The sequence below is a fragment of the Trichechus manatus genome, unplaced genomic scaffold (genome assembly GCF_000243295.1).
Source record: "Trichechus manatus latirostris isolate Lorelei unplaced genomic scaffold, TriManLat1.0 scaffold00086, whole genome shotgun sequence".
Lineage (NCBI taxonomy): Eukaryota > Metazoa > Chordata > Mammalia > Sirenia > Trichechidae > Trichechus > Trichechus manatus.
In genome coordinates, this window is record NW_004444022.1 from 8,085,079 (window position 1) to 8,099,885 (window position 14,807).

Here is a 14,807-nt window from a genome sequence, read left to right on the forward strand (position 1 = left end):
AAAAAGAGAAATTGTCCAAAGCTAAAAGACTGGGTATTTCTATTTTATATATTATGTTGTTCTCTGGATATAAAGATAACTCTATTTGCACACCAACAGTAAGAAATGTGCTTTGACATATGCTAATGTTGGGGGATTTCCATAGAAACACTGAGGAAATAAATTTGATAATGGAAAAACCGCAGGCTCTGGAGTGTTGTTCAAATCTCATTGCTACAATCATGCAAATAAATAAATGAAAGAAACTTGTTGAAGCATTATTACAAAAATTTAGAGTAGAGTGTGAGCATAAATGCAAACGTGGTTGACTTTATCTTGGGAGATGTGGAAGGGAAATAATGCTTAAGACAAGTTTTGAAAAAGGTTCTCCAGGCTAACAAAGAAGAAAAAGCACTCCACAGCATGGATTAAGGAGACTTGGGACCTATTCCAGGAACTGCAAGTAGTTCAGCAAGAGTGGAGTGGGTGAGTGGATGCATGGTCAGGAGGACGACAGCAAGAGCTGAGGGTAGAGAGATGGCAGAGACCAGATGCCCAAAGGGCCTCTCCTGCCAGCTGAGTTCTGCAGGGCACGCATCGCTGAAAAGCTCTTAATAGGAAGTACAGGAACAGATGTGCCCTTGGCAAGTTCAGCTTGGAGGTGGCATGGCAAGTGTGAGAGACCAGGGAGGAGACTCTGCGACAGGCCAGGCGTGAGGTAATGAGGGAGCAAGCCAAAGTAGTAGGGTCAAAGAAGAAACGACATGTAACAGAGACACTAGTGAAGGTGAGATAGTCTACAACTTACATATTCCACAGTACCCTGAACCTGTTGCCATCGACTCGATTCCAACTCATAGCGACCCTAAAGGACAGAGTAGAACTGCCCCATAGGGTTTCTGACGCCGTAAATCTTTACGGAAGCAGAATGCCACATCTTTCTCCCCTGGAGCGGATGGTGGGTTCGAACTGCCGATCTTTTGGTCATCAGCTGAGTGCTTAACCACTATGGCACCAGGGCTCCCAAAAGTACCCTTAGTGTGAGTAAAAGGAAGAAATTCCAAGTTGCAAAAGCAAGGTGAAAGGAGAGGTCCCATGGATAACCATATATAAGACATTATCTGTTACTCAGGAATACATAAACCAGAGGTTACCTCTATCTGTTTATGATTTTTTTCAGTGCAAAGTTTATGGGGAAGATTATAGGCACTGGAGTCAGAAAGAGTGGAGTTTAAATCACAGCTCTATACTCATTGGCTGTGTGACCTTGGATAAGTTACTTAACCTTCCTGATGTAGTTTTCTCACTTGAAAAAACAGGAAGAGTGGTCCTACGTACTTCACAGGGTTACTGGGAAAATTGAATGAGATATATTTAAATTTCTTAACATAATGACAGGCACTATAGGCACTTAATGATGCTCGCTGCCTTCCTGTCCCTTGATTAACAAGATGTAGAATTATAATGAGCAAAGACTCTGAAACATTTAAAACTCTGTCACACAAATAAATACATATTCACGCATGTTCATAGCAGCACTATTCATGATGGCCAAAAGGTAGAAATGTCTACCAACGTATGATTGGATAAGCAAATTCTGGCATCCATACAATGGAATACTATTCAGCCATAAAAAGGGATGAAGTACTAACACATGCTACCATGTGGATGAGCCTTGAAAACATAATGCTAAGCCGAACAGAACCAGACACAAAGGTCACATATTGTATGATTTCATTTATATGAAATGTTCAGAAGAGGTAAATCCAAGGAGAGAGAAAGCAGAATGGTAATCGCCAGGGGCTGGGTGGGGAGAGGAGTCGGAAAAAACTGCTTAATGTTTATGGGGTTTCCTTTTGTGATGTTAAAAAGGTTTGGAACTAAATAGAAGTGGTAGTTGCACATTGTGAATGTAATAAATACCACTGAATTGTTCACTTTAAAATGAATTTTGCCTCAGTTTTGAAAAAAAAACAACTTCTATCGCAGTCTGATTCATGCATCCCCTGAACTTCATAAACAGTAGCCATTTATTATCAGTAGACTCACATTATTAAAAGCACAGATTTTAGAGCCAGAATGCCTGGGTTTAAAATCAGGCCCTTCCACTTACTAATTGGGTGACCTTAGGCAATTTATTTAACTTCTCTGTGCCTCAGTTTCCACATCTGCAAAATGGGGATGATAATAGTAACGACCCTCATGAAGCAATGGTGAGGACTAAATGAGTTAATACATCTAGAGTGCTAAGAAGAGTGCCTGTCTGTCGTACGCATGCAGTGAATATTGGCCTTTAGTTGCACTCTTATTATTTCAAGAGTTGAGCATGCCTGGGATGACCATACGCATAAGTTCTGATCCTACAGATACATGGGAATGAAACTTGAATCATGGCTTTTCCTCCTGCTCCATCGTTAAGAACTAACACAAAGGTGACTATAACTGATTCAGCATACAGTAAACCCCTTTACTATTTCAATCCTACAGACTAGTTACTCACTGGTTTGCCCCACTGAGGGCAGTGGTGGTTAAGTGGTAGAATTCTCACCTTCCATGCAAGAGATCTAGGTTTGATTTCTAGCCAATGCACCTCATGCACAGTTACCACCCATCTGTCAGTTAAGCTTGCATGTTGTTATGATGCTGAACAGGTTTCAGGGGAGCTTCCAGAATAAGACAGACTAGGAAGAAAAACCTGATAATCTACTTCCAAAAATCAGCTAATGAAAATCCTATGAATCACAACAGTCCTATCTACAACCCATCATGGGGATGGCAAAGGATTGGGCAGCATTTCATTAGGTTGTGCGTGGGGTTTCCATGAGTCAGGGGCAACTCAATGGCAGCTAACAACAACTGGTGCCTAGTAACTGGACTATTATACCCACAGAAACTATCAAAGTTCAAAAAGCTTACAAGATGTAGACCAGACCAAACCCGCTGACGTCAAGTCAATTCCTACTAAAAGCGACCTTATAGGACAGAGTAGAACTGCCCCCACAGGGTTTCCAAGGAACACCTGGTGAATTCAGACCTTTTGGTTAGCAGCCAAACTTTTAACCACTATGCCACCAGGGTTTCCAACAAGGTGTAAAGTAGGTTGGAAATATATGAGTGCAAAGAGGCAGATATTAGGAGAAAATGAAAAAAATAAACAACATACCAAATCCCCCACAGATCTATTTGCCTAGCTGAAAGGCAATGTACAATAAAACAAAGGCTAGGGAGATAGTTATGTGATGCTTAAAAATACTGACATTCAATAATGATTTTATAAAACCCTGAATTGATAGTTGGTGGATCTTTCTTTACAAAAAGTAAAAATGGTTGCAAGTCTCCCAGGAACCAACTTATCATAAATAAAAAGACTAGTTAAAAGGTTTTTGAAAGAAAACACAGCCAGTGATTGATCCGTTTTCTGTCATGTTGTCTACGGTACCCACTCAAGTCATTTATATCTCTGAGAAAAAAACATGAAAAGCTTCAATGCATCTTAAGTTAACTGTAACAGTTTCGTTCTAAAGTTTCTTCCACTACTCAAAACACAGAATTTTAATGTAGTAGTTACAATATAATGACATGGTGAAAAATACCCTGGCTTTTTCAACCATGCTACTAGTTAAAGAAAAAAAAAAAAAAAAAGCCCTGGTGACACAATGGCTAAACACTCAGCTGCTAATCGCAAGGTTGGTGGTTCAAACCCACCCAGTGGCACTGCCGGAGAAAGACCTGGTGATTTGCTCCAGTAAAGATAACAGCCAAGAAAACCCTATGGGGCAGTTCTACTCTGTCTCATGAGGTTGCTATGAGTCTAAATCAACTCGATGGCACCAAACAACAGACACAACTAGTAAACAAAAAATGTAAGCAACACTGACTTGGTAATAGGCTTTCGTAGGAATAGATTTGGGCATAAAATTAATTTTGGATGTAAGGAAAGAAGTTCATATATATGAGCGTATATACATACTGAGTGTATGCCATATGCTAGATGTCTTGTACCCGTTAGCTTGCTTAATTTTATGACAGCCCTAAAGGGCAGAACAAAATAAATAATAAAAATTCGTAAGTAACTCAAATTGTGATATTAACCAACAAATACACCTACTCCTCTCCAAACCTTCCAGATCCTCTTCCATTTAAGCTCCCCTCCCTCTCCATCTTCCCAACTAGTGTCCAGGGAGAGGGTGACAGAGTGAACCAGCCAGGAGACTAGCACTGAGGAGGAAGAGAAGCTACAGCCCTAAAAACTCCTGTCCCCTTCCCTCCAAAATAAGACTCCATCTGCCCCTGAAACAATCGAGAATGCGCCAGCCTAGGAAACTCTATGGGACAGTTCTACTCAATAGTCACATTGAGTTAGAGTGAGAACTGACTCGACGGCATCTAACAACAACAACACAATTGAACGAGATTCACAACTTACTCTTTTCTTTGCACTTAAATACTGATGATTCACAAATTACAGCACAAAAATTGCTAAGGCCCTCAACAACAGAGAACTCAATAGAAGGAGAAAAATCACTTACTCTCCCAGTTTTGCCCAGATAGCCAGCGATACCCTTAGGATGATTTCCGAACCTTCAAAGAAGACTGAATCCCAGATCTTTAAAACTGTGTGATTAGGGAGGCACGTAGCAAAGAGAGTCAGGAACCACTGCATTGTGAAGACATTCGTAAGCGGAGGCTCATATCCACCTGAAATAAAGCAAACACACCAAATTCCTTCAGAATTGATGATCTGCAAGATATACAACTACTCTCTTTCAGTCTTTCATGTCCACCAAAAAATGTTATCTCTGCTAACTGATTTCTTCACATCACTAATATCTGGCTCTTTCCTCCTTTTTCCTTCCCCTTTTCTGTACGAATGGCATGTCTAACTTTAAAAAGAAATTAAAAAGCAATAATAAGAACTTTACAAATTTTTTAAGATATTTGAGAAACTTTAACCTAAAGCTTACTTTGGCTCTACCTATTGTGGGATGCTGGAAATTAAGGAGAATACTTTCTTCACAAATAATAGGAGTTTAAAAAAAAAAAAAAAAGGATTTTAGCCTCTCAAAAGAAAAAGAAAAAAAAAGCAGCTGCCATTGAGTCGAATCTGACTCATGGTGACCTCATGTGTGTCAGAGTAGAACTACACTCCATAGTGTTTTCAATGGCCGTAATCTTTTGGAAGTAGAACACCAGACCTTTCTTCAGAGGCATCTCTGGGTAGATTCGAGCCTCCAACCTTTCAGTTAGTAGCTGAGCTCTTAACCATTTACTCCACCCAGGGATTCCTCTCAGGAGCAAAAGCATCAGATTTTCAAAATCTTATAAAGCCCACTTTTATTTAAATTCTATCGATAAGAAGTGTCACATTATAAATTACTTGTCTACTTCGTAAATTATACAGAGTTTTAAAGATCTGGGATCCAGTCCACTTTGAAGTTTCTGAATTCACTAAAAAATATAACCCCTTCCCACTTCCTACAACAGTATAAGTATGTGCTTTAATGAAATAAAACGCATTTTTAAAAAATTTAGGTACTTAGACTGATTCCCCCTCCAGATTATAGTCAATATGTGCATTTACTCAAGTGTAAGGAAAAAAGATCTGTTCCTCTGCAGTCATTTTCTCCCCCCCTCATCTACGAACAAGGGGAGTATCTTTGTTCAGAGTCTAGAGTCTGAGGTCATTCCTTGTAGCCAAATGCAAGGCAGAGCCGGGGGCAGGGGGATGTCATTTAGCCCAGGCAAGTGTGTCTGACTACTGGATCAGCAAAGTGTGGTCTATTTGGAAGCATGAGGAAGTCCACTCAGGTACACAGTTATACTGCACAGCCAAATTAAATGAAAGGATTGTTCAAATGGCTTAGAAGGTGTTATGGATTGAATCCTGTCCTCCCAAAATATGTGCTGGAATCCTAACCCTTATACCTGTAGAGGAAACCCTGGTGGCAAGTGGTTAAGAGCTACGTCTGCTAACCAAAAAGCTGGCAGTTCAAATCTACCAGGTGCTCCTTGGAAATTCTATGGGGCAGTTCTACTCTGTCATATAGGGTCACTATGAGTCGGAATCGACTCAATGGCAACGGGTTTATACTTGCAGATGTAATTTATACCTGCAGATGTAATCTTATTTAATGCAATGTGATCACCTTCCATAATGCAATCTAATGTAATGTAATTAATCTATCAGTTGAGGTCATGTCAATGCAGGATGGATCCTAAACCGAATCACTTCTGAGTTATACAAAGAGCGGCACAGACACAAAGACATACACATGGGGAAAGACAGATGCCATGTGAGGATTATCTACAAGCCAAGGAACCATGGAATGCCTTGGGCTAATGACAAGGAAAGAACTGACATCGCTGAGGCCCTAATTTGGACTTGTAGCCTCTACAATTGTAAGAAAATAAATTTCTGTAAAGCTGCCCATTTGTGGTATTTGTGTTACAGCAGCACTAGGTAACTAAGACAGAAGGAAATACTTAACAGACACCTAGGTGCTATGAAAAATCTCCGGTGTATTTTAATCACAGGTTAGGTCCTCAAAATCCTTTAATAATTTCCCAGATTTAAATGTGTGGGACAGATTAGACTGCAAATGCATGGCTTACAACAGGAACTCACAACCATTTACAGGAAATGCAACAACTTCTGACTGCTCCTTCTGGCATCCTGAGCACAGCCTGGAAAGTGCAATCAGTGGGTGTAATAACGACTACTAACTCAGGTACTCCTGAAAGCTGGATAATGCCCACAAGACAGTGGTGACTCTCAGAACTGCTGCTGGAACCATCTCCATTACTGCCCCACTCTAGTGCCTTCCTTCAGTGGTTCAGATTCTACCTGGAGGTCAAGAAGAGCCTTTCTCCAGAAAGAACTGGCCAATTCATCTCAGTTAAATCTAAACACTCTTAACATGAATAAAAGGAACATTAAACATTTCAATCCACAGGGCTGCTTTTAGCTCTAACATTTTATGAAAATGCCACTCCCCCTTAACCTCGATGGTTCCAGCAAAGCCACCGTTTGTGCTAAATTGTACCTATAGCTCAGTTTTCAAGAACTACTATGGATTTGGTGCCAGCTTGGCACAGTTTAACTAGACACTATCCATATAAAAAACAAACAAAAAAAAAAAACCTGTTGTTGTCGAGCCAATTCTGACTCATAGCGACCCTACAGGACACAGTAGAAACTGCCCCATAGGGTTTCCAAGGAGTGGCTAGTGGATTCGAACTGCTGATTTTTTGGTTAACAGCCGAGCTCTTAACCACTGGGCCACCAGGGCTCTAACCAGATACTAAGACTTATTAAATGTATACCCTTCTTCATCGAGAGTGCAGTACATAATTTTAGCTGTTGATCTGGTATGGTTAAAGTACTAGGCTCCCAATCGACTTCCTAGCCACAACCAGTTAAAAGTTCAACATGTGGTCCTATGTTTTTTCAGTTTTGTTTTTGTTCTCTTTATATAAATATAATTATTTCTTTTTTTTTAAATAATTTTTTTATTGTACTTTAGATGAAGGTTTACAGAACAAATAGTTTCTCATTAAACCGTCAGTACACATATTGTTTTATGACAATGGTTAACAACCCCATGACATGTCAACACTGTCCCTTCTCGACCTTGGGTTCCCTATTACCAGCTTTCCTGTCCCCTCCTGCTTTCTAGTCCTTGTCCCTGGACTGTTGTGCCCCATTAGTCTCATCTTTTTTCCCCCTTTTGTTTTTTTATTGTACTTTAAATGAAGGTTTACAGAACAAACAGCTTCTCATTAAACAGTTAGTACACATATTGTTTTATGACAATGGTTAACAACTTCACCACATGTCAACCCTGTCCCTTCTCAACCTTGGGTTCCCTATTACCAGTCTTCCTGTCCCCTCCTGCCTTCTAGTCCTTGTCCCTGGACTGTTGTGCCCCATTAGTCTCATTTTATTTTATGGGGCTGTCTAATCTTTGGCTGAAGGGTGAGCCTCGGGAGTGACTTCATTACTGAACTAAAAGGATGTCCAGGGGCCATACTCTCAGGGTTTCTCCAGTCTCTGTCAGGCCAGTAAGTCTGGTCTTTTTTTTTGTGAGTTAGAATTTTGTTCTACATTTTTCTCCAGCTCTGTCTGGGACCCTCTGTTGTGATCCCTGTCAGAGCAGTCAGTGGTGGTAGTCGGGCACCATCTAGTTGTACTGGACTCAATCTGGTGCAGGCCATGGTAGTTGTGGTCTATTAGTCTTTTGGACTAATCTTTTCCTTGTAGCTTGTTTTCTTCATTCTCCCTTGCTCCCAAAGGGGTGAGACCAGCAGAGTATCTCAGATGGCCACTCACAGGCTTTTAAGACTCCAGATGCTACTCACCAAGGTAGAATGTAGAACATTTTCTTTATAAACTGTGTTATGCCAATTGAGCTAGACATTCCCCGAGACCATGGTCCCCACAGCCCTCCGCCCAGCAATTCAGTCCCTCAGGGAGTTTGGACGTGTCCATGGAGCTTCCATGACCTTTCCTTGTACAAGTTGTGCTGGCTTCCCCAGTACTGTGTACTGTCTTACCCTTCACCAAAGTTACCACTTATCTATTGTCTATTTAGTAATAAATCTAATTATTTCATTGTGCCAAATGCTCAATGCTCACCAACAGAAATACCTGGAGAATGTATTTCCAGTCAAGGTTAAGGCAAATGCACTGTGGAACTGAAGAAGCAAAACATTTTCAAAGGTATAACAGCATTGAATCACTACCTCCACTTTCTCTGTTCGCAGTTCTTTGAAGAGTATCCAAGTGCTGAGATAATTCAGGGAGATTCATTCTCAAGAGGTCTCTGAAGACAGCCATATCCACAGACAACGCCCGGAGATTATTGACAAAATAGCTTTCAGGAAGAACCTTATCAATAAGGTAAATCATAATCTGAAGAAAAAGATAAAGAACAAAACTGCTTCAGTAGACTGGGATCCTAACAATAGAAAGAACGTATTCCAGCTGACAATGCGCAGTTAGCCAAAGCACACTATCTTTTAAACGTGTCAGTACGAAATGTTCCCAATTTTCAAGGCTCATCAACACCCTGGGTAAGTAGCAGGCAGCATAATTATCTAAGTAATTCATACCTGTCTTAGTTATCTAGTGCTGCTATAACAGAAATACCACAAGTGGATGGTTTTAACGAAGAGAAGTTTATTTCCTCACAGTCAAGTAGGCTAAAAAAGTCCAAATTCAGGGCGTCAGCTCCAGGGGAAGGCTTTTTCCCTGTCGGCCTTCTTCTCTTCAGTGTTCCCCAGGACTGGGAGATTGTCTGCTCAAGGACCCCAGTCGAAACCACGCGCTCTGCTCCCAGCACTGCTTTCTTGATGGTATGAGGTCCCCCTGTCTCACTGCTCACCTCTGTCTTTTATATCTCAAGAGATTGCCTCAGGACACAATCCAGTCGTGTAAACTGAGTCCTGCCTCACCAACATAACTGCCACCCATCCTCCCTCATTAACATCATAGAGGCAGGATTTACCACACATGGGAAAATCACACAATACCGGGAATCATGGCCCAGCCAAACTGATACACACATTTCTGGGGGGACATAACTCAATCCATGACAATACCCAAAGTCTGCTGCTGTCTGAAATAGCTAGATGGGCCGCTAGACCTGAGTTTACCCCACAATTAGCTGTGATTATACAACCTTTGGCCTCACTCTGAGGGGTGACAGAGTACACCTTCATCAGCAGCCAGCGGGAGCCTCCATATTGGCTCCTTGATGTCAGCACGGTTTTACAGTCTTCATCTGAAAACCAAGAGCTGGCCTGTCATAAAGCGCCCCCATTGAAGCAGGTCTCGAGATTCATTTACCATTAACCTGGGTTATCAGGGCAGCTGAACCTGGCCTTTTGTCTACTTTTCTCTCTTGGGTGAATGCAACAGGTTTTGTTTGAACAACTAGTGCTTTCTAAATCCTTTTTTAATCTGGATTTCTTTCATAAGACTGTCAACACAAGTTGACATAAATTGTCAACACAACTACACAAGTTTCTCAAATTAATATTTTTATCTTGTTTTTTTTATTTGTAACCTTTTCTAGAATGTCAAGAAGCACTAGTATAACTCATCAAAATGCACATGAGTCCTGTATATCTGGTCCTTCCCCTGTCAGCTTGCATGCTCTACATATGTCCTACTCGCTATATGACCCTCTCATTCCCTGCAGCACACGTAAAACAAAATTAAAAACAAAATCATGGCTGGCCCTGTATGTTGGTAGAAAAGTAGCTGTGTCACATTTTTATTTTCAGGATACTGAAAACCCTAATTTTCTTTTCTTATTGTTGTGCTTTAAGTGAAAGTTTACAATCCAAGTTAGTCTCTCATACAAAAATTTATATATACATTGTTATGTGACCTTAGTTGCTCTCCCTATACTGTGACAGCACACTCTTCCTTTCCATCCCAGATTTCCTGTGTCCACTCAACCAGTTCCTGACCCTCTCTGCCTTCTCATCTCACCTCTGGACAGGAGCTGCCCATTTAGTCTCATGTATCTACTTAAGCTAAGAAGTACACTCTTCATGAGTATCATTTTATGTCCCATAGTCCAGTTTAATCTTTGCCTCGGGAATGGTTTTAGTTTTGGGCTAACAGAGAGTCCAGGGGCCATGTCTTCCAGGGTCCCTCCAGTCTCAAGCAAACCATTAAGTCTGGTCTTTTCACTAGAATTTGAGTTCTGCACCCTACTTTTCTCCTGCTCCGGCAGGGACTCTCCGTTGTGTTCCGTGTCAGGGCGGTCATTGTGGTAGCAGGGCACCATCTAGTTCTTCTGGTCTCAGGCTGATGAAGTCCCGGTTAATAAAACCCCCATTTAAAAAAAAAAAAAATTATTTCCCAGCCTTGCCAAGAGACCATTTTCTTCTCATCCCCAGCCTATTATTTTACCATTAGGGCCATACTTTAGAATAAGTCAAAAGGGCAGGAGCATAATCTCCAGAAGGCCCCTGGAAGGCCTCTGTTACAGGGGTGGACAAAACCAGGGAGCCTCCTTAGTCTTCTGTTAGGATGGAATTTACTGCGTAAACGTATCATCACCTTGGAAACAAAAGCTCAGGTATAAGAAAAGAAGTATATTCAGTCTGTGTGGAGGGTGAAGTCCTGGAGAGGTCAGATCAATGAGGGAGAGAACAGATTCCCAGCAGAGCACAGTGCCCTGGTGGTCCCCCAGCACTCTGCGGGGCCAGGAGAAGGGGAATTTACAAGATTATGAAGGCAAAATTTACAGTCACAGTGCTTCTATATTGCACCTTTTATCTAAGGATAAGTTATATAGTACTAAGAAAGATATTTAAGTTTTTATGAAAAAAATTATCATCCCTCAAAATCACATGAAAACAAGAAAAACAAAAACTTTCTTCCCAATTATCGTAGTAATTCTTGTGACACAATAAAATTCTCTTTCTGACGGTCTGACTTAAGACATAAGAGCCGAGTCACCACTCTACCTACAGTTGAAAAAATAAATTAAGATAATTAATGTAATAAGAGGGCTTCAAATTTTTTAATAACTAGTTAAAAACAAAAGTTACTAAGAAAAAACCGTGAGTGCTGAAAAATATCTTACCTGTTCCTAATAAACAATATTACCTCCCTAGTAATTACAACTTGCAGAAGCTAAAAAAGCTACTGGAAAAACACTGACATTCCATTTTTTCCTTTGCATCAGAAGTGTTTCTTCATGAACTCAACTTTTCTTGCATATTGAATGTCTAACGACAAGATCTACAGATTCCTAAATGCTGATGATGGCATCTCATCCCACGGGGCTCATTTTCTTATGGGCAGAAATATAAATATTCAGTTTCTTGGCTTTATCTAATTCATCTTTTTATGTGAATTCCTAGTTTTCAAGTATTCACTGAGCCCTTTCATGACTTGATTGGCATGTATCTCTCCTTCCTCAGACCTCGCCCCCACCCGGCCGCCCTTAACCTTAGTCTCTTATTCAAACTTTTCAACAGAAAAGTTCTCATTTCATAGTCATCCAAATTACATCTGCAATAAAATAAATGACTAAAGCTAATAGACTCAGGAAACAAAATTGCTTCTTAATAGAAGGTATTTTAAAGTAATATATTTAATCTGTCATTTCCTTTTTTTTTTTTTTCCATTTGATGAATACATGACTGGAAAAAGTGAGGGTTTGAATCCAGATTTAGATCATGTTAGGCTGCAATTATAATTAATTCCACCAGAATGTGTATAAAACCAGGAGGAACATTTGTTTATTTTTCCATATCACATTAGTTAGCAATTGAGAATATCACTAGGGTAATCACCATAGTCAAACACAAATCAACCCCCCCCCATTCCTGCTCAAATACAAAGCCTAAGTATTCATTTCATACATCACAAAGCACTGCAATCAACTGCAGTTCCAAGGTTCAAATATGAGTCAGTAACCTCACAGTGCCCTAAGCAAACAAGGCAGTGGCCATCCTCCACATGTGAAATGCTTTAATTTTCACAAAGACTAGATTTCTGGTGACTCACTGACTCACATTCAGACCAGTAAGTTTAAATTGCTAATGTCCCATTTCCAAGTGTTTCCAGATTTTTATTTTATTTTTTAATAATAAAGGTCCTGGACTTCAAAGATTAAAAAGATAAAGATAATTCATTACTATAACCTTTCTCCAGAGCCCTGGTGGCACACTGGTTAAACGCTGGGCTACTAACCAAAAAGGTCAGCAGTTTGAATCCACCAGCCGCTCCTTGGAAACCCAATGGGGCAGTTCTCTGTCCTATAGGGTCGCTATGAGTCGGAATCGACTCGATGGCAACAGGTTTTGGTTAACCCTTCTCCATGCAAACACCTTCCATCATAAACACTCCCTCTAAGCCCACCTCCTCCATACCCTGGCCCAAATATGAAAGAGTAAAGCACCCCAACAAGATGCAACCAAAATCAACATGACTGGTGTGGAAGGCAGTTTTTAAGATGGCCCTCAATGTCCCCATCTCCTGGTAGCTCATTCCCTCGAGCATGAGCTGGACCTGGTGACTTGCTTCTAATGAATAGAATACAGCAAAAATGATGGGATGTCACTTCCAATATTAGGTTAAAAATCTGTAACTTAATCTCTTCTGCCTTGCGCACTCTCTTATACTCTCTTGCTCACTCTGAGGGAAGAAAGCCACCCTGTTGTGAGATGGAAAGGCTCAAGTGGCAAGGAAATAAGGGCAGCCTCCAACCAACAGCCAGCAAGGAACTGAATCTTGCCAAGAACCACGTGAATAAACTTGACAGCAAGTACTCCCTCCAATTAAGCCTTCAAATGAAACTGCAGCCCTGGCCAACAGTTTGAATGCAGCCTCCTGAGAGCCTTGAGCCAGAAGCACCCAGCTAAGTCATGCCCAGATTCTTGCCTCAAAGAAACTGTGAGATAATAAAGGTTTGCTGTTTTAAGCAGCTAATTTGTTACACAGTGATGGATATCTAATACGATTGGTATTTAAGTTGCTTTAAAAATATGTCTTATAAGTGAGACTGAAAACATAATCATTCTCCTCACATCTGGCAGCTATAGAAGTCATTTAGCCTCGCTTTAACCTGGAGGAAACATTATCATGGGTAGCTGCAAAGGTGTGGCACAAACCATGGAAGGGGTGAGGCATAAAGGAAGAGAAATTCTAATTTCAATTCTTCACTGTGGTAGAATTTCAGTTGCCCTCTTCAGAGCCTGATACTCACTTTCAGCGCATCACCTTCATTGCCTTCCATCACTTCCAGAATTAGTGCAGCCAGGATGTTAAAGCCTTGGCAGTACCCAACATTCTTGTTCCATCGGGCATAGGCCAGAAGGACTCGCTTCAAGACAACTCTGTCTTGCTCAGCCTCCTGGCCACAGTAAGAACTACAGCCTGTGCGGTGAAGATCCTAAAATGGGAGGAAAGCAATTTAATATTTTTGAAAATAACTTCTTATATCCCCCTCAAAATATTTTTTTACATGAATAATCCAGTGATATTTATTACAATCTTCAGTTGTACAACCATTGTCACTATCCTTTTCCAGTTTATTCCACCACCTTTAACATAAACTCAGTGCCCCCTGAACAGTAACTCCCCCTTTCCCCTTCCCTCCCACCCTGGTAACCACTAATAATCTTTGGTTTCTATATATTTGCCGATTTCATATGAGTGAGATCATACAGTACTTGTCCTTTTGTGACTGACATCTCCTCAGCATACATAATATTTTCAAGGTTTATCCATGTTGTGGCATGCATCAGGACTTCATTTAGTTATTTCTTTGCCTCACCATTAAGTAGAGTCCAATTAGCAACATGGGTTTTAATTTTTAAAATGTATATGTGCTTATTACATGCATGGGCCAATACAATACGTTTAGTTTTTGTTTTGCTTTAATGTATTCTAACATGATGTGTAAACAGCATTTGCAAGGAGAAGTTTAGTCAGGCAAATTTTCTACTTAAAGTGTTTCCAGAGTTAACACAAAATGTGTCTCAGAATTAAGCAAAATTACATTATAATTTCATATAAACTGACAGTTTATTCAATAATATGCTTCATATATATATGATAGATTCTACCATTATTCCTTTCCACAAAACATAGTATAATATTTAGCTATCAAAACTCCAAAAAATATTAAAAAGAAAATCAAAATAGCAAAAAATGCAGCCGTATCATAGATCCCAAGACAGAAAAATCACTCTATCCAAATTGTTTTATAAATTTGTGGAAGAAGGACAGAAACATTTACTGCACTTTAATATTTAAAGAAGGCAGTATCTGTAATTCAGTTACCAAGCAGAGACTGATT

The 14,807-nt window shown here is 40.3% G+C and overlaps 1 protein-coding gene across 2 annotated transcripts in view; it reads right to left on the minus strand.

The window, feature by feature from the left end:
* The window catches only part of TBC1D30 (TBC1 domain family member 30), a 99,758-nt gene that overhangs the window by 20,823 nt on the left and 64,128 nt on the right, over nucleotides 1–14,807 (minus strand). For both annotated transcript variants that reach the window (XM_023736105.1, XM_023736104.1), the window contains exons 6-8: nucleotides 13,713–13,898; nucleotides 8,722–8,890; nucleotides 4,509–4,677 (exon numbers count right to left, since the gene is read on the minus strand). In XM_023736105.1, coding sequence (XP_023591873.1) covers nucleotides 4,509–4,677; nucleotides 8,722–8,890; nucleotides 13,713–13,898 — 524 coding nt within the window. The remainder of the gene's footprint in view (nucleotides 1–4,508; nucleotides 4,678–8,721; nucleotides 8,891–13,712; nucleotides 13,899–14,807) is intronic.